General features: G+C 48.6%; 1 protein-coding gene and 1 non-coding gene across 2 annotated transcripts in view; both read right to left on the reverse strand.

The window, feature by feature from the left end:
* Positions 1-290: 290 nt before the first annotated feature.
* Positions 291-27,669, reverse strand: part of SLC6A11 (solute carrier family 6 member 11) — a 121,626-nt gene continuing 94,247 nt past the window's right edge. The window contains exons 8-14 of the mRNA XM_027093850.1: positions 26,150-26,274; positions 14,077-14,189; positions 11,200-11,337; positions 7,358-7,460; positions 6,453-6,553; positions 5,474-5,644; positions 291-2,647 (exon numbers count right to left, since the gene is read on the reverse strand). Coding sequence (XP_026949651.1) covers positions 2,495-2,647; positions 5,474-5,644; positions 6,453-6,553; positions 7,358-7,460; positions 11,200-11,337; positions 14,077-14,189; positions 26,150-26,274 — 904 coding nt within the window. The 3' untranslated portion in view covers positions 291-2,494. The remainder of the gene's footprint in view (positions 2,648-5,473; positions 5,645-6,452; positions 6,554-7,357; positions 7,461-11,199; positions 11,338-14,076; positions 14,190-26,149; positions 26,275-27,669) is intronic.
* On the reverse strand, positions 23,248-23,354 carry LOC113613326 (U6 spliceosomal RNA). The gene has a single exon (XR_003430180.1). It is a non-coding gene; the product is annotated as a U6 spliceosomal RNA (small nuclear RNA).

The following is a 27,669-nucleotide window of genomic DNA, read 5'->3' on the forward strand; positions in this document are numbered from 1 at the left end:
TAAAGCAGGGGAAGTAATAGACAAATAAAGTGGGGTTGTGGTAGGATTTAAAGAGAGAAATTTTGTAAAGCACTTAGCACACAGTAGACCTTCAGTGCATGGGGATCACATGAAAGGCAGTGTGGGCTCCTGAAACAGCCCTGGGTGTTTCTAACTTGTAATCCCCAGTTGAAACAGCAACCTCCAAATGCCAAGATGGTTTGGCAGGAATATCACGGAAGTAATAAAACAGGAAGAACCACCCGATGAATACCACTCTGCCAGGAACAGCCACAGAGAGTTTGTTCACTTCTTTAATTTTTAAAAATGAGTAAGCTGACAATCGTGTACCCTTTGAATACCCAATAAAAACGTTCATTGTGCAAAACAGTACAACCTTGTTCATTTTTTAATAATACTGTAAATATTTCAGAAAGGATGTATTGTTTCTAATGAATATCAAAAAAGTCACTGCAATGACGTTTCACCTGCCCCCGCATTTCCCTCCCCGCCCCCCAAAGTTACCCAAATACTAGTAGGAAATTACAAAAAGCAAAGAACAAAAACCCTCCCTCCGCCCTGCACCATGAGTCCCGTGAAGTAAGTGAAGTGTTAAGTGCCACAAGTACAATGCGGCTTGTCCCCAGCTAGGCCGGGGGGCTGTGCACTGGCGACAGTGGTTGGTGGAGAACCGGTAGCAGCAGCAGTGGGGAGACCCCCTCCCCGACCTGTTGGGAGAAAAGCAGACGACGATGGACACAGGTGGGGGCTCAGCCAGAGCCCCGGTCTTCCTGCATCCATTTCCTGGCTCCACCGGAGCAGACAGCTCATCCCGACTCGCCTGGGGGGCGCTTGGCATCCCTCTTAGCAAACGCGGGCTTCAGATGGGGGCTGGCCGGGGCAGAGAAGCTGGGCATTTGGGCCAATCAAACACGCAGGTTTATTACAGGAAACTAAATCCTCTGTTTGGAGGAAACTCGCATTTCCACCGAATAAGATAGGGAACGTAAAGGAAAAGGATAAAGAATGCACCTTCCCTGTCCCCAAATAACTCCGGATCCAAGGCAGAGGCTTGCCGTCAAATCCAATTAAAGAAGAGAGGGGTCAGCCAGGGAGGCCTGGCGCGGCACCAGCCACCTCCCCACACCCTAGGGCTGTACCGAGGGACGGGTGGGAGCCCCCATCTCCCCATCAGTGAGGCTGAGGCTTCTCAGCTCCCTGGCCAGGGAAGCAGGTGCGTTGGCTCCTGGGAAAAAGGTAGGGAAGAAGCCTTGTGAAAATTCCAGGGTTCTGCTGGTGACAGGAAGGGATGGGGAGGGACTGGAGGTCACAAGATGGCAGGAGAGGGAGGAGGGCAGGGATGACAGCGAGAGGGACCAAACGAGGCAGGGGGACAAAGAAGGGGCTGGAGGAGGAAACCAGGCTCCAGGCCCGACCACAGCTCCCTCCCTGGAGGCTGCTGGAAGGTCCTACAATGCAGATCCCGGTGGGGGCCGTGGCAGGACAGACAGCCGCAAGCAGAATAGAGGCTGCTGCCCGGGCCCGAGAACCAGCGCACAGGCAACTCCAGCCAGCCCTTCTGAGGACAGAGAGGCAGAGCAGAGGGTGTGAGCAGACGGCCAGGAGGAGCCCTGCCACAGGGCCGAGGACCTGGCTGGTCTCGAGGATGGGAATGCTCATGGATGAAATCAAACCACAAAGTTTCCATGACAAACTTGACTTTAAATAAGGGGGTGAGGGGCGAGGGACTGCCCACCTGGAAGTCTTCAGAAGAACCCGAGCTCAACAGCGGGTCTGCAAGCTAAGGAGGCACGCAGAGCACCCCCAAGAGATGAAGCCGGGTGGGCAGAACCTCAGAGGTCACCTGATCCAGCCCGCCCCACTGGGGACACGCGAGAGGGGAGGGAAGTGCCCCAGATCACCCGGTGGGACCAGGGAAGAGGAGGGCCTGCCACCCAGGAGTCCTGAGTCTGCTGGGACTTCTTCTCTGACACAGCCTTGCTGTCTGCAAACCCACCTCTAGGAAGCTAGGGAGGGGCTGAAGGGGAAGCATGGCAGCGCGGAGGAAGGGCAGCTGCGCGGTCAGGGACAAAGGTGGGACATGAACCGGTGGGTTCAAAGGCTGACGGAGAGGGACAGGCATCGCTCCCGCCCACCTGCCCCACAGCCCGAGTATAAAAGTCTGGCCCTATGAAACAACTTCCTAACCCCTAGAAAATGCTGGTTAAAAGCGTCCTAGCACGAGAGGATGATACTAGTCCCTGTACAGGATTCTCTCTTCATATTGTTACTCACATGGCAACTGGGGGGCGAGGAGGGGATGTGACTTGAAACCAGAGTGGGTGCGGCCACCTTAAAATTAACTTGTTAATGAATCCTGTGCAAAACGAGCAAGCCTCTACCATTAGGTGAAGTACATGGTTCAGGTATTCATTTGTACACAGGGCGGGGACGGCGGGGACGGCGGAGACGGGGTGGGCGAGGAGCGGAAGAGGCATCAAGGCGGCAGGGGCGCTCAGAAGTGCGTCTCCTTCTCTGTGATAGCTGCAATGGTCCCATCACCCTTGAGTTTGGCGTCACAGTCATTAACCACCACCGTCCGTGGGCCTGCCCCAAGCTTGCCCCGCGTGCTCAGATCGGCGCTGGGGGTCGTCAACTTCTGGAATTTCTACACGGTTGGAGAGGAAAAGAGCTGTCTGAGAGCGGCTGCCAGGGTCCTGGGCCTGCCTCGGCACCTCCCAACGGCACGGTGGACACCTCGGGGCAGTGAAGCCCCCAGCCCCAGCCCTGCCACTCAGAGCTCTGTCCTGGACGATGCGTGGACCTCCGGGTCTCCGTTTCCCGCCCCCACCCCCGGACATGGGGACAATCACTGGGTGAGGAGTAAGGAGACAGTGAGCGGAAGTGCCCACGCTGTACCTGGCCCGCTGCAGGTGGCCGGGGCGTGAGAGCTGTACCCGTGGAGACAGAGAAGCTGCTTAGCCTCCCTACATGTGGGGCAAGTCACCTAACATCTCTGGGCTGTTTTCCCATCTGTGAAATGGGATAGGAGTACCTGCCCGAAGGGCTGCTGTGAGGATGAGCTACGGCACCTCCAGAGCCGTTCCTATAATGATCGCTGGATAAACAGGTACGTTTCCCACAAAAGGCTGTCATCACGCTCCCCCATCCAGGGGAACAGGCGGTGTGTCTCTAAAGACGGAAACGTTATCCCTAAGGCCACAGCCTCACGCCGCCTGGCAGAGTGGCCGGCTCTGGGCTGGGCGCAGACAGGGTGGCCATCGTCTACTCTACCGATGAGGGAGTGGAGGCCACGGGCAGACCCTGGACACACGCTCCTGCCCCCCCGGCCCAGCCTCGGGTCCCACACCTCAGCCTCATGTGCACCCCCAGAAGACATCAGGCCAGGATTTGGGAGGCCTTTCCTGGGCATAAACCTTCTCCCCAGGAAGGCTGGGAAGACTTTGGGGTGGCTGGTTTCTTATGATCAAGGTTCTGTTTTCTCTTTCAGATCATGCCGTGCCTGAGAGAAGCTGGACCTATCCTGCCCGGACGGGATTAACAGGCAGCTCCCGCACCCCTGCCCACCCCTCGGCAATGCCGAGCACCTCCTGGGTGCCAGGTATGGTGTTAGGCTCTTGACACAGGACAGGCGCTGGGAGCACGGGCTCTGGAACCAGACACCTGGGCTTGACTCCCGGTCCCACCACTTAACTGGGGCAAGAACTTAACCCTCTGTGTCTCATTCCCTCATCTGTCCAAGGGGGTCACAGTGGCACCTGCCTCTAGCGTTGTCATGAGGTGGCTCAGATTTGTTGACCCATCCACAGCTCTTAGCACAGACTACCCACCCTCACAGCAGTTCTCTGACCCCATTTTTCCTTCCAGAACCTTCCCATCAGCGGGCAGAACCTTCTGGAAATGGAAGGAGGGGAACTAACTGGCAGGGGCCTGCCATGGCCAAGGGGTTAGGGCTCCAGGGCTGCTCTCCTCTGGACACGTCTGGTCCCAAACCAGAATTAACAACTGCCCTTGACCTACATTCCCTGCAGGAGCGGAGGACCCTGACTTGCTTGAGGGCACGAGCAGGCTGGAGAAAGGGACCTTCCCTCTCAGCCTGCCCCTCCTGGCTGGATGGTGGCTTTTCTGGAGCTCAGGCCCCTGGGTGGGCAGGAGAGCTGGCTCTTGCCTGTGCGTGTCTGCACCCAGGCCGCATGCTTGTGAGACGCAGGTCAGCCCCGAGAGCCCTGGGGTGCTGCGTTGGGGCAGGAACGAGGCGGGGGCAGGGGGCACAGGGTATCTGCTGCATCACTCAGAGGCTGTGTGCCCTTGGGTAACCTGCTTCCCTTCTCTGTGCTCAGTTTCCTCACCTGTGACGTGGGGACAGGAAGCTCCTCCGCCTCACAGGACTGCTGTGAGGAGTCAGTGGCCTAGTGCTTGTAGACGGCTTAGAGCAGCGTCTGCCACACGGCAGACAGTTTGCAAAATGGGCGAGAAGCTGACTCAGACCTTCTGATCTGCCAGCGGGTGGGAAAGGAGAGTGAGGAGAGAGTGGGTGGGGGTGTGTGACGGGTTGGGGTCCAAATTCACTCTGCTACCAAGAGACCACATACTGCAGGATTCCACTGGCAGGAAACGCCCGTAAGAGGCACACACACAGAGACAGATTGGTGCGTGTCTGGGCTTGGGAACAGGGCTTACTGGGAATGGGCACCAGGGATCTTAAAAATAAATAAATAAAATAAATAAATAAATACATACAAATATTTGCAAACTGATTTATGGTGATGACTGCACTACACAGAAAGTTACTAAAAAAAACCCCACTGAATTGTATACCTGAAATGGGTGAATTTTATGATACAATATAGAAAACATACCTCAATAAGATTGTTAAAAAATTTTGGTTTGCTAATTTTTGGCTGTGTGATCCTAGGCGAATGACTTAATTTCTCTGAGGACTAGAGGAGATGCAGCACAGAGAGAGCTTGGCATAGCGACGACACAGGATAGATGTTCCACAAATGTCAGACCCTCTCCCTGTGCCCTGGGAATGGGGTCCTTAATGAACAGAATCAACAGAGCAGTAAGAGCTAACACTTGGTCTCTCTCTCTCCCCCAGGTCCTGGTCTAAGTGCTTTCCCTCTGCATACTCACTGAGTCCTCAAACAACCTCTGTAAGTGAGGGACTGCTGTTGACCCATTCTACAGATGAGGAAACTGAGGCTGAGCTCAGGGAAAATGTCTCAACCCCAAGGCTTCAGCACAGCAGTACTGACGAATACCCGCCAGGGAGGAGTTGGCCAGGCTTCCCTGGGAGACACGTAGGGACACGTTCTCATCACACCCATTGCCCAGATGAGGAAGCGGGGACCCAGACGTGCCCATGGCTGTGCCCACACTCACCAGTCCTCCCAGCACTGCCAGCCCTGCCCTGAGCCATACGCTCCACCTCTGAGCCGCCCTTCCTGACCCCTCCTCCCAGGCTGCTCACCTCCGGCAGTGTCCCTTCCGTCTTCCACACCTTGATGAAGACCCAGAGCGGGATGCAGAGCATGGAGGACAGGGCCATGAGCCAGCCAATGCCATAGCCCCAGGCGGGGTAGGTGTAGATGTTGTTGTACTTGAGGGGCTTGTACTTGACCAGGAAGAAGATGAAGATGCCCTGCGGGGAGACGGGGAAAGGTCCCTGGGGCGGCCCTCAGCCTGCGTGCGGGCAGCCAGCAGGGGAGACAGTCAACCCCGTGTGGCGGCCTCGGAGAGGTGACGCCCTGCTGGGTCCACAGCGAGAAACACGGGGAACTAACCCCCACAGATCCCAGGAGACCCTCCGCGACCCCCAGGAGCCTCACCCCCCGCCTCTGCCCAGTCAGGAATTATTATTTTTTCCTAGCTACTTCTCAGGGCTGGTTTCAAAGCTGCCTTTCAGAACTAAGATGGTTTGTGAAGATGCTCTGAGATACTTCCAGTGCCAAGAACTGGGTGAAGAGCAGGGGGTTTTGTCTTTTTAGTTAAACGTCCTCTCACAAAGGCCTCTCCCGGTCTGACGTGAGGGGCAGAGCGTGGGCCCCTTCACCCTCACACTGCTGCTTCACTGTGAACAGCAGAGCCAAATGCCTTTCACAGGACCCTCGGCCCCCACAGAGGCAGGTCCCAGCCGCCTCTATACATGTGCAGGCATAGAACCTGAGGTCCCAAGAAGGGAGGTGATTTGCTCACAATCACACAGCAAGCTGGTTGCAGGGCTGGGGTCCTAGTGAGGCCCCCTGGCCAAGCCCAGAGACTGTCCCCACAATGCCGGCTTTGAAAAGTGTCAGGTGCCTCGGACCTTCTGAGGGCGCAGAGGGTCCCCAGGGGGACATCACCTCCTCAGTCTCGGCCTCAGCCAGGTCTGGGCTCTGGGGTGCAGAAGTACGTGGGTAGGTGGGTGGGTGGGTGGGTGGGATGCAGGCGGCTCCCGGCAGGGCCCTTACCGCACAGATCCCGGGGGTCACGACTTTCCAGCACCATTGGATGAGTGACAACGGCCGGTAGCCAATCATGTCTTCGATGTTATCATAGAAGCGGTTGCTTCCTGTCCAGAATAAAGAAGATGGGCATACACACCCCAGAAGATTTCTGTACAAGACTCAGAGGGAAGGCTATGAGTGTCTGGTTTCCCCAGCCCAAGACACATTGCGGCAGGAACCCTATTTACCGCTTAAAAACTACCAAGGTGTTACATATGTGAGGTGTCAGGATAAACTGCGGTAGAAGGGACTCTGGTTCAATATTGGGAAGACCCCTTCTGACCCTGGGCAGTGAGGTCCAGGAAACGGGCAGGAGTTTCTGGGGGAAAGGAGGAAGGTGGTCCCTTTGAGGCAGGGCCAGGGGCTGGCTGACCTGCATGGGGGCGGGGGTCAGGGCTCTGAAGGTGAGGGCCGGACGTGTGGCCTGTGGGGTGTCTATTCCCGAACCACACTTGACAGTGTGCATCATCATCGAGACCAGCAACCCTCACGCACTCACACGGTTTGGGGAACCAGAAGGCATGCGCTGACTGAGGGCTGGGCACTGGGCCGCCTGCTTTGCCTACACTACCTCCTGCTCGGAGACACTACTCCATTTTGCAGGTGGGAAAACTGAGCATCAGGGGCAGAAGGACAGAATCAAGGTCACAGTGTCCGAGCCTGGAACCCCTCCCTCTGCTGCAGGGATATAAAAGCAGGAGGGTCTCCCGACAAGTGGGAAAGGACAAGAAGTCCCTGAGGGGAGGACGGAGAGGTTGATGCAGATGGAGACCAGCCACAGGGAACCCAGGCCCAGCCGGGTCCCGGGTGTGCATGTGCTGGGCACCATGGCGGCCTCTGGGGTGCGCGAGGGCTCAGCCTCTACTCACCGTACACCCAGCCGATGCAGATGCATTCAAAGATGGCCACAAAGAGAAGGCACATCCCACTGGCGGCGTAGGAGTCAAAGAGCTGGAAGATGTACATGCCACCCTGGGAAGTGAGAGGACAGAAATATGGACAGAGGGACAGACAGCTGGAGAGCAGGGTCAGCCAGCTGGCCTTGGGAAGGGCTCTCCGCCCTGCGGCTACCACTAGCCGGGGCTCACTTCCACCAGGACAGACTGGTCTCCCCAGGGTCCTGGAACACTGCGCCCACCACACCTGGGCGCCCCCTAAGACCACCCTCTGGGGGGTCGCTGAGATTGCGATGGTTTATCTTGTCCCTGCTCCCCAAACGTCAGAGACAACACAGAAGACCAGAGACTGGAGGTTGGGAAGGCTCAGCACCTCTCTCCAGGTGGCTGTGACAGCCTCCCCACTGGCCTCCCTGCCTCCAGCCTCCCTCTCCTACCCTTCCACACACCAGCTTTCACAGGGACCTTTCCAACCTGCAAATCCAACCATGTCACCCTACAGTTTACAATTACCCCTTGGCTTCCTTCAGCCTGCCAGCCAGGGCTGCCCTCCTCACTGGGCCTCAGCTCCCCTTCCCACAGTCCCCCTCAACATGCTCCCTCCTGGACACACCAAGGGACTGTCTCACTGCTGTGCCTTTGCACATGCTATTCCCTTTCACTGGCTAAGTTCCTTCAAAGCTCATCTCAAATGTCACCTCCTCCAAGCAGCCCTCCCTGACAGCCTCGTTCTTTCTTTGGGCCTCCATAGCACATTTTAAGGATTCATAGTTTTAAAAAAAAAGTGTTCTGCCATCAGCTACTCTGTTAGCTCTGAGCTCCTGCTGGGAAGGCCCCCGCACTGTCCTCTGTGTGTCTCCCACCCTCAGCGCAGGGCCCGGCTTGCAGTATGTCCCCGTAAGTGCAAATTGAATCATATGAAGTGAGTGCCCCGTTGGGGAGGGACTCTGAATGGCTTGTCCACAGCTGTGTCCCTGTTTCTGGCCAAAGACTCGGCACACAGTAGGTGCGCAATCGTTGTGGGATGCAGGAACAAAGTGGGCCAGCTCTGTGCTATGCAAATCTCTGATGATTAAGTTCAGTGGAAGGCCAGGGAGGTGCAAGCTTGGCTGGCCAAGGTGCTCTGGAAGGATCTCTGGGAGGCAGGGGAGGTGTCTGGGTGGGCAGAGGAGGGGAGGCCAGATGCAGGTGTGGGAAGGGTTGGGATCCGTAAAGAGAATCCTACAACACAATGAGAGTCCTTAGCGGGACAATCAAAAGCAGCAGAAATAAAAGTACAAAAGGGAGGGAGGGTCGGGTTGGGGGAGGTGTTCCAAATGCCAGGAAAGGAGGGGGGTTAAGAGGCCAGGATGAAGCCTGGACAGCCTCCTTATGTGTCTGCCACCGGGACCTCTTGGGACTAAGCTTCTTCTCTGTGTTCCCCAAGTCCCCGGGCCTCCTTCTGTCATGTGAAAGACCACACACCCTGGGACTATTTGTTTCCTCATTCATCTCTTCAGCTAGACCAGGGGCAACATCTCAGTGCTGAGTCCAAGTGGTCCTAGTGTGTGACAGCAGGGAGTGGTGGGGACTGTGGCTAACTGGAGAGCATAGGCCCCACGTGGCCACACAACTCCAGTCGACTGCTGCTGGGGGACGTAGGCCTGGGCAGCCAGGTCTGCAGATTTTCTGGAAGATGCCCCAAATCCAAATTTTCTTGAGAAATCTTTCTCTTTAATTTTGGTAACCTCTTCGTCTTCTTAAAAGATCACAGTGAGGGGGAAACAACATGGATCGCTGGGCCGTATCTGGTCTGGGGCCTCCTGTCTGTGACAGATATGGCAGGTGCTCGGGTCTCTGAGCGTAAGGAGCTTTCTGAGTTAAACCCAGGACTGCCCTCCTAATTGCTCTCCCGAGGGTCTCCTTCCACAAACATCATACATTAAAATAACCCAGAAGGAAGCCTTAACGCAGTGCTCTCCACCTGCCAGCTCTGTGGTACCTGGTCCCAGGTCTCAGTCTAGCTGTTCCTGCACAGTGTGATCACAGGGCAGGTGCTACAGTTAGACTCAGTGCTCACGTGGGGGAACCCGAGGCCCGGGCCAGTGAGAATACGCACCACAGGTCACCCAGCTGCCCAGCCGTGGGGCTGAGGACTGAGCCCAAGTGTCCGGCTGCAGAGCCCGTGCCCTTCACCACCCATCACACTGCCTCAGTGGAAGATCAGATATTTGCGGACTAGTTTTTCTCTAGAGCAGAGCTTTAAATGAGGGAGAAGATCCTGCCAGCAATTACTGAGGCCGACAGGGCCCATTTGGCAGTGTGACCTTCCCGGTGTGATCACTCAAGGACACGCTGGTCCTGGGCAGACACAGCGCTGGCTCCCTCATGGGCGGGGGGGGGGGCAGGTGGTGCCCCGGGGCAGACCCGAGGCCTGGAGGAGGGTGGGCTGGAAGGCTCTGTGAGCAGGGCACCCAGGGCCGGTGTCCAGGAGGGCGCTCTACCTGCCTGCTGCAAGCCGGGGACGCCAGCCAATGCCTTCTCTTCTTGTAGTGCCACCAGCCTTTTTAAGGCGTCAGGTCAACCCCCCAACTTGTGCGTGACAAAAGACTCTACTTTGCCTAATTAATCAGCACTTAATGAGGCCCTGCTCACTGCCTCCCTGGTTCTCCGTGTGGGGAGAGCAGAGGAGGAAATGGGAAGTGCTTCACCATTCATTTGCTCAAATGCTGATTATCACTCCCATTAATGTGACAATGACTAGGAGCAGTAATAACACCAGCCACCACGCCCCAGAGCATACTCCATGCCAGGTCCCAAGGGTGCAGAGCAGGTCAAGGTCAGCTCCTGTTCTTGAGGACCTCGGGGCCTTGTGGGGGCAGCAGGTGAACAGACAGGTCATTGTAACGGCCAGAGGGAGGCTGAGCTGAGCTTAGAATGAAGTCCTGAGTGGGAAGGAAAGCAGAGGTGGCTTCCAGGAGGAGGTGGCATTTGAACTGAGAAGTGGAGGATGACAATCAACAGACCGACTTCAGTACCATATCAGCTGCTTTGACAGATTCTGAATTCCCTCATTTCTTTCCATGTTTCTTACAAAACCTCTTCTTGTCCCTAGACAACAGTTTTTAGGCTTTTTGGTGGGGGGTGGTTTGGCTTTTAAAATTAATTAATTTTCTGAGTGTGGATAAAAAGATATCTAATCACACCTTCCCAAGGTACTTAAGAAAGTATTTATTTGACAGGATGGCTGCAGGAGCGAAGAGAAACATGGCTTTATGAGACAGTCTTAATTTAGGGTCATGATGAGCCCCTCCTGACCCCAGGCAGAGACAAGAAGAGGGTACACATGAAGGGCTGGGGCGGGAACACACAGTGCCTGAACGTGCCCAATTCCTCATGCCTATTCTCAGTGATGCCCCAGAAAAGCCTCCTCTGAACTTGAGGCCGATAATAGTAAATAGTTGAGGGTTCCGTAGCTGACACTGTCCCCTTCACCCAGAAGTTACTAAAAGGGGTGGCCCCGGCATCCGGACGTTCACGATGACCAGGTAAACCCAGCCTTTCCCTCTGGGAGTTTTATTCCTTCTGGCAGTGAAGTGGAGACCTTGAGCTGAGCACTTACACATGCAGGTCACTGTGCTAAGGGCTTAATGAAAACGTCCATGGAGTCTCAAAACAACCCATTACAAATGTAAGAACACGGAGTCCCCGAGAAGTGCTGGCCCTGGAGCCAGGGTCACACAGCTAGTCAATGTCAGATCCGCCAACCCAAAGCCCAGGCGCTTAACCCTTGTGCTACCCTGTCCACATCACTTACCTGTATCCTTATCACTCACCTCCGTTAACATCACGAGGCCCAGAAAATAGGAGGTGACCGACAGGGCCAGGATGAGCAGCTCCCGCCGATAGCCCCTCCGGAAGACTTTGGGGTACATGTCCACCACAGCGGTCACCAGGCTTTCCACACACACAAACTGGACAGGGTAGAAATGATGGTGTGAAACCCAAGAGAAAGGCCGTTCTTACTGGCCCTGGCTCCAGGCAAGCAGAGCAGCCTTAAACCCTGGGCTTCCTTTCCACTGGGTCTCATCCTCATTCCCACACTTACCCTGATGGAGGACCCAAGAATAAAAACAATAATCCCGGCGTTCACAGAACTCCGGCGGGCCCATTTAACACATGAGGACCCTGAGGCTCAGAGACGGAAAGCGACCTGCCCAAAGTCTCTCAGCAAGGAAGTGGCAGGGTCAGGACTTGAAATGAGGTCTCCTGACTCTAGAATTCCTTATCCCCCCCAAGCTGCCTATCACGTGCCTATGTGCTGGGCCCTGTTCCGGGGTCAACGACTTACATGAGACCCAGCCTCTGCCTGGGAAGCAAGATGGGAATCCCTGTAACTGTCCTGAGAGCTGAGGGCTCTGCTGCTGGCAGGCTCTGGTCTGTGGGTGGGACTTGACTTGCTTTGTCCTCCAGGCCTGTGACATTTCCCCTGCCCTTTGCTTCTGGTGGGCAAGTGACCCTCTGCTGGGGGGAGGGCAGTCAGGTGAGCTAACACCCAGCTCTTGCGTTTGGGCTGGGCAGGCTTCAACGGCAGAGCCTGAGCCACTAGGCATCTGTGTCCCGCCATGCTGAGACAGGGCTGGGTATGGGCTAAGTTACACTCCTACTCACCCATCAACACCCAGCCCAAATATCCCAGCACACCCCTACCCCCCTGCCTGGGTTCTTCCAGACCTCCTGCATGAGCCTTTTCTTCGCTGCTCCTCCTTGCCTCCTACTTGGGCAGAACAGATCTCCCCTCTCTTCCCTCTAGTCCATATCCCTCATCTCGTGGGGCCCGTGACTGCTGTTGACCTGTCTCCTAGCAAGAAGGTGAGACCCTGGAAGGCAGAGGCCACGTCGTTTTCATCTATTTCCAGTGGCACAGAGGAGATGCTCAGAAAATGTTTAATAAATGAATAATAACAACAGTGGCAAACACATGGTGCTTGTCGTGTGCCAGGCTCAGTTCTAAGCAGTTAACATATTAATTTATTTAATCTCTAGGTGTTAGGTCCTATTATTACCCGTTTTGTAAGTGAAGACACGGAAGCACAGGGGTGTAAGCAACTTTCCCTGAGATCAGAGGTATAACATATTAGGGCCAGAATCTGAACCAGGCAATCTTGTTCCAGAGGCTGGCTGTCACCTCTGTGGGGCACTCCCCCCCTTCCCTGGAGCCATTCTTTGGCTCCAAATCCTTTCTGGTTCATGTCCACCTCCTTAGGGTACGGATGTCTATCCTTATTGTGCAAAGGGACTGTAGCACAGAGAGGTGAGGTGACTAGCCCAGAGTCACACAGCTGGCCAGAGTCGTGCAGCTGGGACTCAAACCCAGCCCTGTCTGGCTTCAACACCTGGACTCCTAGCCTCCAGGCTGCCCTGCCTCTGCAGCAAGGCTGGCCGTGCTCGTCCTTTCTCCAGGGTCCCCAGGGGAGGAAGGAGGTTCCAGGGAGCCTGTTGATCCAGCACCTAAACTGAAGTGACATCAAAGCAGGTGGCTTAAGCAGCACACAGACCTGGGTGCACGTCCAGCAAGTCACTCAGCGTTTCTGAGCCTCACTTTCTTCCTCTGCAAAATGAGGATAACAAAAGGGGACCCCCCCCGCCCCAGCCCATGTCGCTATCATGACTGAGAACTGAGGACACAGCCCAGGCGCAAAGCCCATGCCATGTACACCTGGGGGTGAGCAGAGCAGCCATCCAGGCCAGACCTCTGGGCCCCCAGTTCCCCTTTGCAAACCAAGTGTCTCCGTCTTAATGCTGGCCTAGCTCAGCCCGGGGACTCACAGAGCCGAGGCTCAGACCCTGCACACCCTGCGGAGGCGGGCCTGTCACTGTCACACAAGCTGCCAACCCCTCCTGAGGCCTCTGCCCGCAACCACGGACGGGATGATTATCGGCAAAAACACCCGGTGCTGCGGCAGCTCGGCTCAGCAGTTTCTGAGAAACCATCCAGGGGAAGAAACAGGACTTGGCTGAATAGACAGACACACCAGCCACCAGGCCTGGGTGCTACGTGACTCACACAAGGTCACCGGTAGGGGGGCGGGCAGCACCTTGCCAAGAGACCCCTGTCTGAGAGCAGAGCACCTGGCTTTGGCTGGAAAACCTTCTCTGGGGCTCTTAGGAAACCCAGCCACGATGGGGCAGCAGGGCAAGGGGCAGATTTCTGGGACAGAAGAGAGACTGGAGGCCACAGGTTTCTGGCAGGAAAACCAAGGAGAGGATTAGAGGAGGGTGGGAGGGCGGGCTGGGTGGGTTTTACAGTGTGAGAAGGTGTAAGTGTACGTGTTCGTGTGGAGAGAAAGGAAAATGTGCACAGATAAACCGCTAGTTCTAACTCTACAGCCTTCACGGAGGGAGGCGGGCTGCCAAGTGGAGGGTGGGTCGGGAGAAGCCCACACTGAGAAGAGAGGCAGGCAGGTGGAATGTCGGGGGCAGCGGTAGCTGGTGGTGGTACCGAGGACCCATGTGGCCGCCAGTGGCATGCCACGGGGCCCCAATCCACAGATAAAGGAAGGAAGAAGAAGATGCTCTTCCACATCTCCGTGTCCTCCAGGGTCTGGGCGGTTCTGACGACAAGGACCAGGACGTGGTGTGTAGGTCTCAGAGCTATTCTGGAGAGCGACATACCTGGCTCCCTGCCCTTCCAGCCTGGGCTCCCCTCTTACCTGGCTGTCCAGGCCCAGGAAGATGAGCATCATGAAGAACAAGGTGGCCCACAGTGGGGAGAGGGGAATCATGGTGACGGCCTTGGGGTAAGCGATAAAGGCCAGGCCGGGGCCTGGAGAGGAAGGAGAGAGAAAGGTGCTGAGTGGAGTTCAATGCCGCATTCAATTGTTATTTTAATCCAACATGTATTGAGTGCTTCCTTTGTGCCAGGTGCTGTGCCTAATTTTACTCAAATCACGTAATCTCCCAGCCACATCATGCTATTGGTACTATTATGATGCCCATTGTACAGATGAGCAAGCTGAGGCAGAGAGGGGGAAGCAAGGGTCTGGAAGGGTCAAATTCAAGCCCAGGTTGGTCTGACACCCAGACCTTCCTCTGCACAGACCTGTCTCTACTCTTCCTACTGGGGTAGGTGGGGGTAGGAGGGGGACATTCTTGTTAAAATGCAGGCTCTCAGGCTCACCCCAGGGATTCTAATACAGTCGGTCTAGGGTGAGGCAAGGACCAGGCACCCGACGATTCCTATGTAAGTATTTAGAAGTCCAGGCTTGGACAAATGCTGGTCCCCACAGGCCACCTCTTCCTTTGGGCGTCTCCTCTCATTTCCCAGATCCACACTCACTTCTCTTAGCTGCTCCCAGCAGAGGGCTTGTTAGCACATCCTCAGGATAAGCTTTATGAATGTCAAGGGCGAGATTGTGATGTTCTAGCCCTCTAGCACAGTGGTCGAGGGCTCAGATCCTCATTCTTTACTGTGAGCTCTACCTCTGTCTCCTCAGCTAGAAAATGGAAACAATGTAGTCCTACCTAATAGGGTGGTTTGGGGAATTCAGTGCGATGATACAGAATATGGAAAGTATTTAAAAAGGTAAATGTTCAAAAAACATTCATTCTGATTGTTTTCTACCTTAAAAACAGCCTTGTTAAAGTCTAATTTACCTATAATAAGCATTCATTTTTAAGTGTACAGTTCAATGACTTTTGAAAAGTGGATGCACCCAGATAACCACCACTGCAATCAAGATATAGAATATTTCCATCATCACCCGGGGCCCCTGTGCAGTCTCTCCACCCTCATTCCCCGTCTTTGCACTGGTCAACCACTGATCTGATATTTTTTCACCTTAGATTAGCTTTATCCATCCTACCTGGAATTACCAGGTCATATGGTAATAATATGTTTAACTTTCTAAGAAATGCCCAACTGAATTCCGAAGTTAACTGTGCCATTTTACATTCCTACCAGCAATGTTTGAGAGTTCCAGTGGCTCAACATCCTTGTCAACACTTGATGTTGTTATTTATTTATTTATTTATGCATGCATGCAGCGCTGGGTCTTAGTTGTGGCACGCAGGATCTTCACTGTGGCATGCGGGATCTTTTAGTTGCAGCATGCAGACTTCTTACTTGCAGCATGTGGACTTCTTAGTTGCAGCATATGGGCTTCTTAGTTGTGGCATGCGAACTGTTAGTTGTGGCATGCACACAGGATCTAGTTCCCCGACCAGGGATCAAACCAGGCCCCCTGCATTGGGAATGCGGAGTCTTACCCACTGGAACACCAGGGAAGTCCCTGGGATATAAATCCTTTATGAGAGAGAAGTATTATAAATATTTCCTCCAAGTCTGTGGCTTGCCTTTTCATTTTTTCAATTGTGTCTTGTGAAAATCAGAAGTTTAAAATTTTCCAATTGTTTGTTGCTAGCATATACACAATACAATAGATTTTTGTTTATTATCTTTTTATCCTGTCACCTTACTAAATTCACTTAGTAATTTTTTTTTGTAGGTTTCTTAGGCCTTCTCTATGTGGTCAATCATGATGTTTATGAATGAAGACAGTTTTTATTCTTCCTTTCCAATCTTAATCTTTTTAATTTATTTTTCTTGCCTTATCACACGCTCTAGGAATTCCAGTATTATATGGAATAGAAGTGGAGACAGTATACATCTTTGCTTTGTTTCAGATTTTAGGGTAAAGCATTTAATATTTAATAGCTAGGAAATTAACATTGGTACAATACTATTAATTAAGCTACAGACTTTACTCATATTCCATCAGTTTTTTTTCCTTATGTCCTTTATTCTGTCCTAGTATCCAATTCAGGATTCCACTTTGCACTTCATGGCTGTCTGTCTTTAGTCTCCTCCATCCTGTGACAGTTCCTCAGCCCTTCCCTGTCTTTCATGACCTTTTGATGAGTACTGGTCATTATTCTGCAGAATGCTCCTCAATGTGAGTTTGTCTCATGTTCTCATTATTAAACTGAGATTATACATATTTTTGGCAAGAAAACTATAGAAGTGATACTGTGTCTTTCTCAGTTTATCATATAAGGGGACACAGGATGTCAATAAAACTTAGTACAGGAGATGTTTACCTTGATCATTTGGGTAAGTTGGTGAACGCCAGTTTTCTCCACTATAAAGTTACCATGTTTCCCTTTGTAATTGGTAACCATCTTGGGGAGGATACTTTGAGATCATGAAAATATCCTCTTTCAAGTCAAACCTTTACTCATTGATTTTATCATCCATTGGTGGATCTTGCCTGCAACGATTATCCCTATGGTGTTTGCCTAATGGGTTTATATTTTCTTCATTCCTTCTATACTTACTAATAAGAATTTTTCTGTAAGAAAGAGCTGCCCTGTCACACCCACTTATTTATTCAATTTTTATTAATTTCAGGTATGGACTCCTGGGTACTTAGATTATTCTAGGGGTCATACTCCAGTACTATCATTATTTATTTTGCTATTCAAATTATCCCTGGTTTGGCCATTGGGAACTTCCTCAGATTGATTCCTGTGTCTTTTTGACATACCTCCAACATTTTTCTGAGTACTTTCTTATTTTAGGGGCACCATGATATGTTCCAACTTCATCTTGTCCTTCCCCAGCACTCAAACCAATTGCTTCTCCAAGGGGTTCTGGTTCCTTTCTAAATGGCATTTAGAAACCAAGATCTGACCACTAGGTATGCTCATTGCTACTGGAGTATCATTGCTCACAGACCCTCTCAGCACACAAAGCTAGAAAACATGTATACGTATATTTACCCACAGAAACATACATGCTTATGTGTCTATATCTACCTGTATAAATATTAAAACCATAAGTCCAAACTTATACCTCCAATTCTAATACAGTTCATTCTAGCTTCTTTACTTTCCTTATTTGTAACATCTTTTTCAGGCGGTGAAAAATCTGCCTCAAATTATCTATATTGACTTGTTTGTTCAATCCTAACATAGCCATGTAATAGTTTAGAATTGCTAACCCATTTCCCTTTACCAACAAGGGTACAGTAATTTTTTTTAGCCTTACAGTTTCCAGTCAACATACTGCTTCCTGAAATTCACTTATGTTAGCTCTTTTCTTCCCCATTCTCTTAAGTATGGTTACATTGTTCGTTTGTAATATAGTTAACTTCGTTTGTCACTATTTGTATTACATTTTGGTTCCACCCACAAAAAGCAACTATTTATTTTGGGTGGTATGTGAAATATTACTGTGACTCTAAGAGTCAGAACTAATAAAGATATATACTCAGGGAAGGGGTGCTTCCTTCTCATCCTTACTTCTTATTCTTCCCCCTTTTCTATCCCTTTTCTACCCACCCCTTCAGGTAACCATGCGCTTTCTTTTCTAGTTTCTTCTATTTATTTTTAAATAAATAAATAACAAGATTATTAATAATTAACAATATTTAATAGTTAATTAAATATTAATAATTTGTTAATTATTAATAAATAATTATTGATAAAACTTAATAAGTTTTCTCCTTTCTATTTATTTATTTTCTGTTTATTTTTACACAAACACACAGACGTATTTTCTTTTATCTCCTTTCTTACATGATGGGTGGACTATCATAGATACTTGCTTTTTAAACTTTGATATGCATACCTATTTAAAAAAATATGCTTCAATTTCCATTTACTTGATTTTTTTTTTATAGTGAATAAATGTTGAATTTTTCAAAGACTTTTTCAGTATCTATGGAGATAATTTTATGATTTATTTTATTTGGGCTATTAATATAGTGTGTGATATTAATGGCTTTCTTAGTGTTAAATCAACCTTACATTACTCCTGTAATAAACCCTACTTGGACATGGTATATTACCTTCTTAATGTGAGTGTGGATTCTAATATTTTGGATTTGAGTTTGCTAATATTTTATTTAGTATTTCTGCAGCAATACACATGAGTGATATTAATCTGTAGTTTTCTTTCTTTGCATTGTCTATTTGGTTTAGGTATCAATATTATACTTTTCATATAATAAGTTAGGAAAGTTTCCTCCCCTTTCAATGCTCTGGAATAATTTATAGAGCACTGGGCCTAGCTGGTTCCAAAGGTTTGGTAGAATTCTTCTGAGAAACCATCTGGGCCTGTTGTTTTTTTGTGGGGTAGTTCCTCAATAACTTTGTCTATCTCTTCTATGGAAACTGGCCTGTTTAAGCTTTCTAAATCAAATGGGGTCAATTTTAGCAATCTCTATTTCCCTAGGAAAATATTCATTTCATCTAGGTTTTCAAATTTATATGCAAAGAGGATTGCAAAATAATCTCTTATGATTTTTAAAAATGTCTTTTGCTTCAATGGCTATTTCCCCTTTGTCATTTCTAATTTTGCTATTTGCATGTTCTCCCCCCTCCTTTTATTTTCTTAATCATCTGGTGATTTGTCTATTTTTATTTCTAAAAACCTAGAATTTTAATTTATTATTATTATTACTTTAACTTTTATTAGAGTATAGTTGATTTACAATGTTGTGTTAGTTTCAGGTGTACAGCAAAGTGCATCAGTTATACATATACTGATATATAAATCCACTCTTTTTTGATTCTTCTCCCAAATAGGCCATTACAGAGTATTGAGTAGAGTTCCCCGTGCTATACAGTAGGTCCTTATTAGGTATCTATTTTATATATAATAGTGTGTATATGTCAATCCCAATATCCCAATTTATCCCTACCCCCTGATCCCCTGGTAACCATAAGTTTGTTTTCTATACCTGTAACTCAACTTCTGTTTTGTAGGTAAGTTCATTTGTACCCTTTTGTCAGATTCCACATATAAGCAATATCATATGATATTTGTCTTTCTCAGTCTGACTTACTTCACTCAGTATGACAATTTCTAGGTCCATCCATGTTGCTGCAAATGGCATTATTTCATTCTTTTTTATGGCTGAGTAATATTCCATTGTATATATGTACCACATCTTCTTTATCCATTCCTCTGTTGATGGACATTTAGGTTGCTTAATTTGTTATTTTTAAAAAACCAGATCTACTATTTTTCTATTTTCTACTTCATTACTTTCTGCTTTTATCTTTATTATTTCCTTCCTTGTGCCTTCTTTTAGTTCATTTTGTTGTTGTTTTTCTTATTTTTCTAAACAGGGGATGTAATTAATTTATTTTCATTCTTTCACTTTTATTGATAAATGTGTTTAGTAAAGTTTTCTCTTATTGTTAGTTTATTTCTGTCTCTGTCTCCTTGCATCTCCTGCAGTTTTTGCTTCATAAAGATTATTGCTGTGTTATTTAGTGCATACATTTTTGTGTGTGTTATATCTTCATTGTGAATTGTGGCTTTTAACATTAAAAAGCATCCTTTGTCATGCTTAATGCATTTGGGCTTGAATGCTACTTTGTCTGACATCAGAATTGTTATCATCATCTATCCCTTTATTTTTAGGCTTTGGAATCGTTTTGTTTTAGATGTGTCTCTTATATACAGCACATAAAGGCATACCTCAAGAGATGTTGCAGGCTCAGTTCCAGACCACCACAACAAAGTGAATATCACAATAGAGTGAGTCACATGAATTTTTTTGGTTTCCCAGCAAATATAAAAGTTATGTTTACACTATACTGTAGTCTACTAAGTGTACAATACCATTATGTCTAAAAGAACAATAAATACCTTAATTAAAAAACACATGATTACTAAAAATGCTAACCACCATCTGAGCCTTCAGTGAGTCATAATTTGTTTGCTGGTGGAGGGTCTTGCCGCAACGTGGATGGCTGCTGACCGGTCAGGTGGTGGATGCTGAAGGTTGGGGTCGCCATGGCAATGTCTGAAAATAAGACGACAGTGAAGTTTGCGGCATTGGTTGACTCTTCTTTTCCAGAGTGATTTCTCTGTAGCATTCCGTGCCATTTGATAGCATTTTATCCGCAGTAAACGGGGTATGCAGGGTTGCCACAAAGTACTAATTTGTAAAAAATGCAGTATCTGCGAAGCACAACAAAGTGAAGCACGATAAAACAAAGTATGCCTGTGCGTAGGTCTTATTTTCTGAGCCAAATTGAAAATCTTTTTCTTTTAATAGTTAAGGTCATTCACATTTATTGATATGATTGATATATTTGGTCTTAACTGACAATATATTTTATAATTATGTATATTTTTATATGTATCTCTATGAGTTGTGTATTCTTTGTTCTTTTTTTATACTTTTATTATTATTATTTTGGTATTTAGGAAGGTTTATGTTTTTATTCTAGTGGTTACTTTTATACTTGTACCTTTTTTAAATGCTCTTACTATCTGGCTTTAAATGCTCTTTACTATCTGGCTTTCCAGGTTTCACCCGCAGTATCCGTTACTATCACCTATTGCTCATACATCAGTGAGCTTTTTCTATTGATATTTTCTCTTGCCTCCTCTATTTTTTGGTTAATGATTTCTACTTTGTAACAGTATGTAGCATATTTCTACATTAGTCCTCTTTTTCCTCACCTTTGTTTTGGTCTTATATGTATACTTATATATATTTTACGTGCTTACCATCAGTCCTATTTCTGAAGTTTTCCCAGTTGTTAACGGGTTGGATGAAGTTCACCCTCTGGCAGATTCTTCCAAAGGGCTGAAGATTGTATAAGTCTCTAAGTTCTTGTATCTTGAAAATGTTTTTTCTATAGCCTTCACATTTGAAGACATGGCCGGATATCAAATCTTTGGTTCACACTTCTTTGTGTGAATTTTTAAAAAATGCTGCCCCATAGTTGTCTTGTATGTGAGTTTTGAAAGGTATGATGCCAGTTTAATACTTTTGCTGTTATAAGTTATTTGATCTTTTTTTTTGCCTGGAAGGCTTGAGGAATTTATCTTATCTTTGAAATCTAGTATCTTTACTAAGATGTCTTGGAGTTGATCACTCTGGGTTAATTTTCCCTAGTACCCAAGGAGTCCTTTCAATGTGTATATTCAGCTCTTTTTCGGTTTCTAAAAAGTTTTCTTGGATTATAGTTTTAAATATTACCTCTGTTCCACTGTTTTATTTATTTTACTTTAGGGGCTCTGATAATATGAATATTTTCTTCTTTGCTGGTCTTCCCTCTACTTTTTTGGAGGGATCATTTTTACTTCTTTATGTCATTTTCATTCACTTGGTTGTTTTCCTTCCTTTTAAAAATGCCTTTTATTGAGACTATTCTCCATTTGACACTTTGCAATTTATTCTTCCTTTTTTTTTTTTTTTTTTGCGGTACACGGGCCTCTCACTGCTGTGGCCTCTCCTGTTGCGGAGCACAGGCTCAGCGCCCATGGCTCACGGGCCCAGCCGCTCCGCGGCATGTGGGATCTTCGCGGACCGGGGCACGAACCCGTGTCCCCTGCGTCGGCAGACGGACTCTCAACCACTGTGCCACCAGGGAAGCCCTATTCTTCATTTCTGAGATAACAATATCTTTCCTTTTTTCTCATTTTTTCCCTGATTTCAATCAACTCCCTTTTCATTCATTCCTGTTCTCCCCCTCATGCATTTGTTAAAATTTCTGGTTCAAAGAGTTTTTTCCCATCCTCAGATGCTTGTTTGAGTATATTTAATTCTGTTTGGAGTGTTGACTTACAATTTTCTTCTATTTCATGGTTGCTTTTCAGAGGCACAGTGTGGTTCTTCATAGACACGTGGGAACTTTCTACTCCTGATTTTCTATAGTAGTTCTGCAGGGACTTGACTTTTCTCTTGTTCGTGTTCTGGGGTATTTTACAATAGTCTCAGCTTAACAGCGCCCTCTTCTGCCAGTATTGCAAAGTCCAGGCACATTAGCAGCCTTTTGTTCTGGTGATGGGGGAAGGGTGAGCTCCCATTTTCACACCCTCACTTTATGGTTCTCTTTTGTTTTGCAGGTATTTACATTTTATCCCCTTTTCTTGGTTTCCCTTCACCATCTCATTGTAAAAGGGTGTTTTTCCTTTCTTTTTGCCTTTTTTCTCCCCAAGAAGCTTTGTGTTTCAAATGGTACCTCCTTTAAAATGTTCCTGTCCCTTTGAAATGGTCCCTGCCCCTTGAAATCACACCTACACTGAATCCCTTCTCTGTAGTCCCAGCTAAGGGATGTGTCTGGATCCTTTCCAGTACATTCAGGTTTAGAGTAGATTTAATCTTTCTGGTGGTTGCTCCGAATCACTCTTAGGTCCTTTCGCTAGCCTCTATCTTCTGTCTGTCCCACAGTTTTTCTCGGTTTGCCTCTGCGGTGGAGACTGTGAACTGGGATTGGTGATTTTTCTTTCTGTTACAGTTATCTGCAGCTTCGACATTTTCTGCTTCAGATTATGCAGGGGGCATGGTTTTCTGTAGAATATTCTTTTCCCTTCTTGTTGTTTTCTTTTCTGGGGGAAAAAATGGGGATATATGTAGCTATACAGCTGTCGTCCTCAGATACTCTTACTTCCTCTAATTTTTAAAAGAGTTTGTGTAAGAGGGATGTTATTTCTTCTTTAAACAGTTGGTAGAACTCGCCAGTGAAACCAGCAGGGCTTGGAGTCTTCTTGGCAGAAAGATTTTTGACAATGAATTCAATTTCTTTTCAAAATATAGAGCCATTTAGTTTTTCTATTTCTTCTTGACTCAGTTTAAGTAAATTATGGATTTTTAGGAACCTCTCCATTTAATTTACATTATCAAGTATATTTGCTTTAAGTTGTTCATGATATTTCCTTATTCTCATTTTTAATGTCTACAGTATCTGTAGCCATATTTCCTCTTTCATTCCTGGTATCAGTAATTTGTGTTTTCTCCTGTTTTTTTCCTTAATTAGTCTTGCCAGGGTGTTATAACTTTTGCTATCTTTTCTATTACCAAATTTTGGCTTTGAAAATTTTCTCTATTGTTTGTATGTCTTAACTTTATTATTTTTAAAATATGGAACGCTTCACGAATTTGCGTGTCATCCTTGTGCAGGGGCCACGCTAATCTTCTCTGTATTGTTTCAATTTTAGTATATGTTCTGCCCAAGCGAGCACACCTTTATTATCTCTTTGCTTCTACTTACTCTGAGTTTAATTTGTACTTTTTTTTCAGCTTCTTCTGATAAAAACTTTAATTTTTTACTTTAAACCCTTCTTTCTAGTGAGAGAGTGGCATGGACATATATACACTACCAAATGTAAAATAGATAGCTAGTGGGAAGCAGCTGCAGAGAACAGGGAGATCAGCTCGGTGCTTTGTGACCACCTAGAGGGGTGGGATAGGGAGGGTGGCATAGGGAGGGTGGGAGGGAGACGCAAGAGGGAGGGGATATGGGGATATACGTATACATATAGCTGATTCACTTTGTTATACAGTGTAAACTAACACAACTAACACAAGCAATTATACTCCAATAAAGATGTTTAAAAAAAAACACCTTCCTTCTAATTAGGTAATTAAAGTTGTAAATTTCACTGTAAGAACCTGATGAGAAGGGTGAGTGGGGGGGGCTACATACGTACGACATGCAATTTATCCAAATGGCGGGAACTCCTAAAGGGGATCTTGGTCTGATTCACACCCCTAACCATAGAGCAGGCTTACCTGCTTGACACCAGGAGTGACACAGGAGGGCGAAGCAGAAGAGGCTAGAGCCAGGCTGTACCACCTATGGGCTGTGTGGCCTTAGGGGACCCACTTCATGCTCTGAGTTACAGAGTCCTCGTCTGTAATGGGCAGTATAAAGCCCAGGACTGCTGTCTATGTGAATGACGCCCCCTGGAGTTGTGCAGGGCACATTCTGCACAGCCACAAATGCAGGCTTTGATAAAGCATGCCTTGCAGAGGTGCTATGAGCATTTCGTGAGGTACTATATGAACAACCACCCCAGGGCCTGACAAGTGAGACACAGTAAATCAATTATGGTACATCCATTCAGTGGAATACTACACAGCCATTAAAACTCATGATTGAGATCTTTATTTACTGTGGCAGAAAGCTCTCATGCTTTATTGTGAATCGAAAAATGCAACCTAATATGATCTAGTTTTCATTAATATAGATATAGCTATGTATGTATGGAAAATCCTGGCCGGAGAACCCCAAAGTGTAGTGAGATTCAGATCGGAGACTTTCCTTTGTCAATATTTCAGCATTTTTCTACAGTGAATGTGCTTTCAATTTGAAATAAGAAAAAAAAAACAATAAAATTTATTTCTAGTTGGCTCTCTTGCTTTCTCTCCATGACTCTTCTCTGAGCTTCATCTGTAAAACGGAAATAACGATAAAAAGAGTAACAACAGTGCCGTAGATACCCTATAGCACTCAACACCTGGGGTGGGAATTAGTTTGCTCATTTTACAGAGGAGGAAGCAGATTCTCAGAGAGGTCAAAGGTCCCTCAGAGAGGGCAAAAGTCTCACAGAGAAGGTAATGCTGCCTCCTCACAGGGCTGCCCCATGGTTTAATGCCAGGGAGGAACATGTATGTTTTGTGAAGTGCCAGGTGCCTGCCCCCAGTGGGCAACGGGATGGAGTGGTGAGAGCATGGCCTGGATTAAATCTAGCCCTGTTCTTTCCAGTCTGTGTGACCTTGGATAAGTGACAGCACGTCTCTGCGCCTCAGCTTTCTCATTTGTAAAATGGGGGTGGCAAAACTGCCACCTCGGAGGGCTGAGTCGAGGATCATATATGACAGTTCCTGCCCATGGCAGGCGCTCGATGATTGACAGCTTCGATCATATTAATATCCTCTGGTCTAGCTCTGGCCCCCTGATTTCAGCAGGGACTGTCTGTCCCTCTGACAGACACCATGCAGAGGAAGCTGGAGCCCATGTGGTCATGAAGCAGAGCTTGGCAACCAGCTTCCTGCTCCAGTGTCCACATCTACCACCCTGCCCAGCTTGGTGGGTCAGAGTGGTGCTTCCCTCTCTGTGCGCGCCAGGCAGAAGCAGCCACATCCTAGACCAGTGTACTCAGTGGAGGGAACGAAGCCCCAGGGGTGCGTCCTAACGAGTGGACGGCATGACCGGCATTGAGTAGATGGAGGCCAGGGAGGCTGGGCCCCCTGTGAAGCTCCTGACTAACTGTCCCACCAGACACTCTTGCAGGTGAAAACCCTATTTAGATGTATTGGAGGTGAGAGGCTAACTCTGTTATGGAAACGCAAACTATTTTTGTACTTTTAACTATACATTGAATTTTCCCAGAATTCAAAAAAATGTCCATCAAGGGGAGAGTTATTCACCATTTTGCACAATTACCTTAGCAGCAATGACCCTACCTGTGGTGTGTCTGATACAAACACACGTCATCTTACACTAGGAATGTCACACTCATGGTGATTCTACATCTAGAACAAGGAAAGGGAAAGAGGTCCTCCAAGCAGAGGGAACAGCACGTGCAAAGGCCCTGGGGTGGCAGGGAGGGAGAGAGCGATGTTGCAGAAGTGAAAGCAGACCACAGTGTGGTGGGGCAGAGTGAGCACAGGGGAGCGAGGTGGAGGGTGAGAGACCGCAGGAGCTGGGCAGTGCAGGGCCTTGGGGGCCACACTGAGAGGTCAGCCCTAGGAGAAGCCAAAACAGGCAGTTCGTCAGCGAAGGACAAGTCCAGGTTTGCATTTTGAAAAAAAAATCACTCTGCAGGGTGAGAGGTGCATGGAACAGAGGGGACAACAGGGGAGGCAGGGAGGCCAGTGAAAGCTCCTGTGGTCGACCAGGTGGCGGTTCTCTGGGCTGGTGGCTCCCTCCCAGGAGCCTGGTTTGTGGACGGACAGTGGGCCCCCTCCTGAGACCTGAGCCCAGGAGCAGAGCGAGCTGAGGAAGATCATAGTTCCTCTTTGGCAAACTTACCTGACTCTGCTACCTCGGCGATGGGCACCCCTTGCTCATATGCCATGAATCCCAGGACTGAGAAGATGGCAAACCCGGCTATGAAGCTGGTGCCGCTGTTCAGGCAACAGAGCATGATGCAGTCCCTGTGGGAAAGCAGCGAGAGAAGCTTGGGTCAGGGTGGGTGGAACCAGTGCAGTACTGGAACGTTCTGTCTGAGCACCATGGCTGTCCCACTGCCTGAGGAAGCCCTTGTGGTTCAGAGAGCGTAGGTGGCTGGCCCACGATCACACAGCTTGTCCTGCATTTCTAGAAGGTAAGGTAGGTCACAGACCAGAAGCATGGAGAGCGGGTGGGAAGGAAGGGAAGCTGGCAAGTGGGAAAATGCACAACCGGTGAGGAAAGACTTGGAGACAAACCATCGCTCCTCCAAATTCCTGGTAGGAGAGAAAACCAAGGGAAGCGAGACAGGATTGATTTTCTAGGAGCTCAAAACATGAGGATATAAGCCTCTGAGAGAAAGGACTGCTTCCCCGACAGTGGAGCAGCCTTGGGAGACACACCCCTCCTGGCCTAGCTCTTTACCAGAGCGGCATCTCCCAGACCTCACTGCAAGCGTCTGCTCTTCTGCTGCGAGGGGCAGCCCCTCCCAGGCCAGACTCCTCCTGGGGGCTTCACCAGAGCAGTGACTGCTCCCTGCTCTTGGGAAGGGCTCACAGCAAAGAAGCAGCAGCATAAAGCCGTGACCCAGGAGATTTCAGACTACAAATGACAGGGCTTTGCCAAGATGAAGAAGATGGAACCCTCACATCCGGGTCCCTTCAACCTCGGGCTGTGCATCCTCACGCAGATGGGTCAGGGAATCAGCCTCTCAGGATCTCAGCCGCCACAGAGCGTGCACATAGGAATCAGGCTTACAACACCTGTGATGCTCCACTTCAAAGGGAGGGGCTCTGGGCGTTTTGTCCAATCTCCTCCCTGAAGCACGACCAGCCTGGAGCATCCCTGCAATGGCGCCGAGCTGGCCTCTGCTCCCACCCTAGCAGGCAGGACCAGTCACCTTGCTCCGTGGTGCTTTTCTTCCCGGACCGCTCTTGCCGCTCACAGTGTAAGAACTTCCTCATGCTGGGTTCGACCCAAATCCACCTCCTCTGGGGAGTTTTAGTTCTACCCTCCCAAACAGCCTAAGGATCTGAAGATATCCCCTTCAGATCCCCCTGAGGTTTTAGCTCACTCATTTAGACCCCCCAGTTCCCTTATCAGTGTTCCTCATCCTGCTGGTGGTCTGAAATTCACTCCAGCTTGTCCAGACCCTTTTCCAATGTCATATCCAGGACTGAGCACTAGACTCAAGATCAGAGCAGGACTCTCACCTCCTCTTCTCCTGACACCATACTTTTTGTAATGCAACCAAAGGTTACACTGATGTTGGTGACTGTGGCCCCCAGATGCGCTGCATTGCATCGACCCTGGGAATCAAGGGCATGGTGGAAAGAGTGTTAGACTTGGGGTCAGGAGCCTTGGGTTCCAATTCCCCTTGC

Source organism: Aethalodelphis obliquidens, unplaced genomic scaffold (genome assembly GCF_003676395.1).
Source record: "Aethalodelphis obliquidens isolate GAN/ISIS:26980383/991018 unplaced genomic scaffold, ASM367639v1 scaffold86, whole genome shotgun sequence".
NCBI classification, from domain to species: Eukaryota; Metazoa; Chordata; class Mammalia; order Artiodactyla; family Delphinidae; genus Aethalodelphis; species Aethalodelphis obliquidens.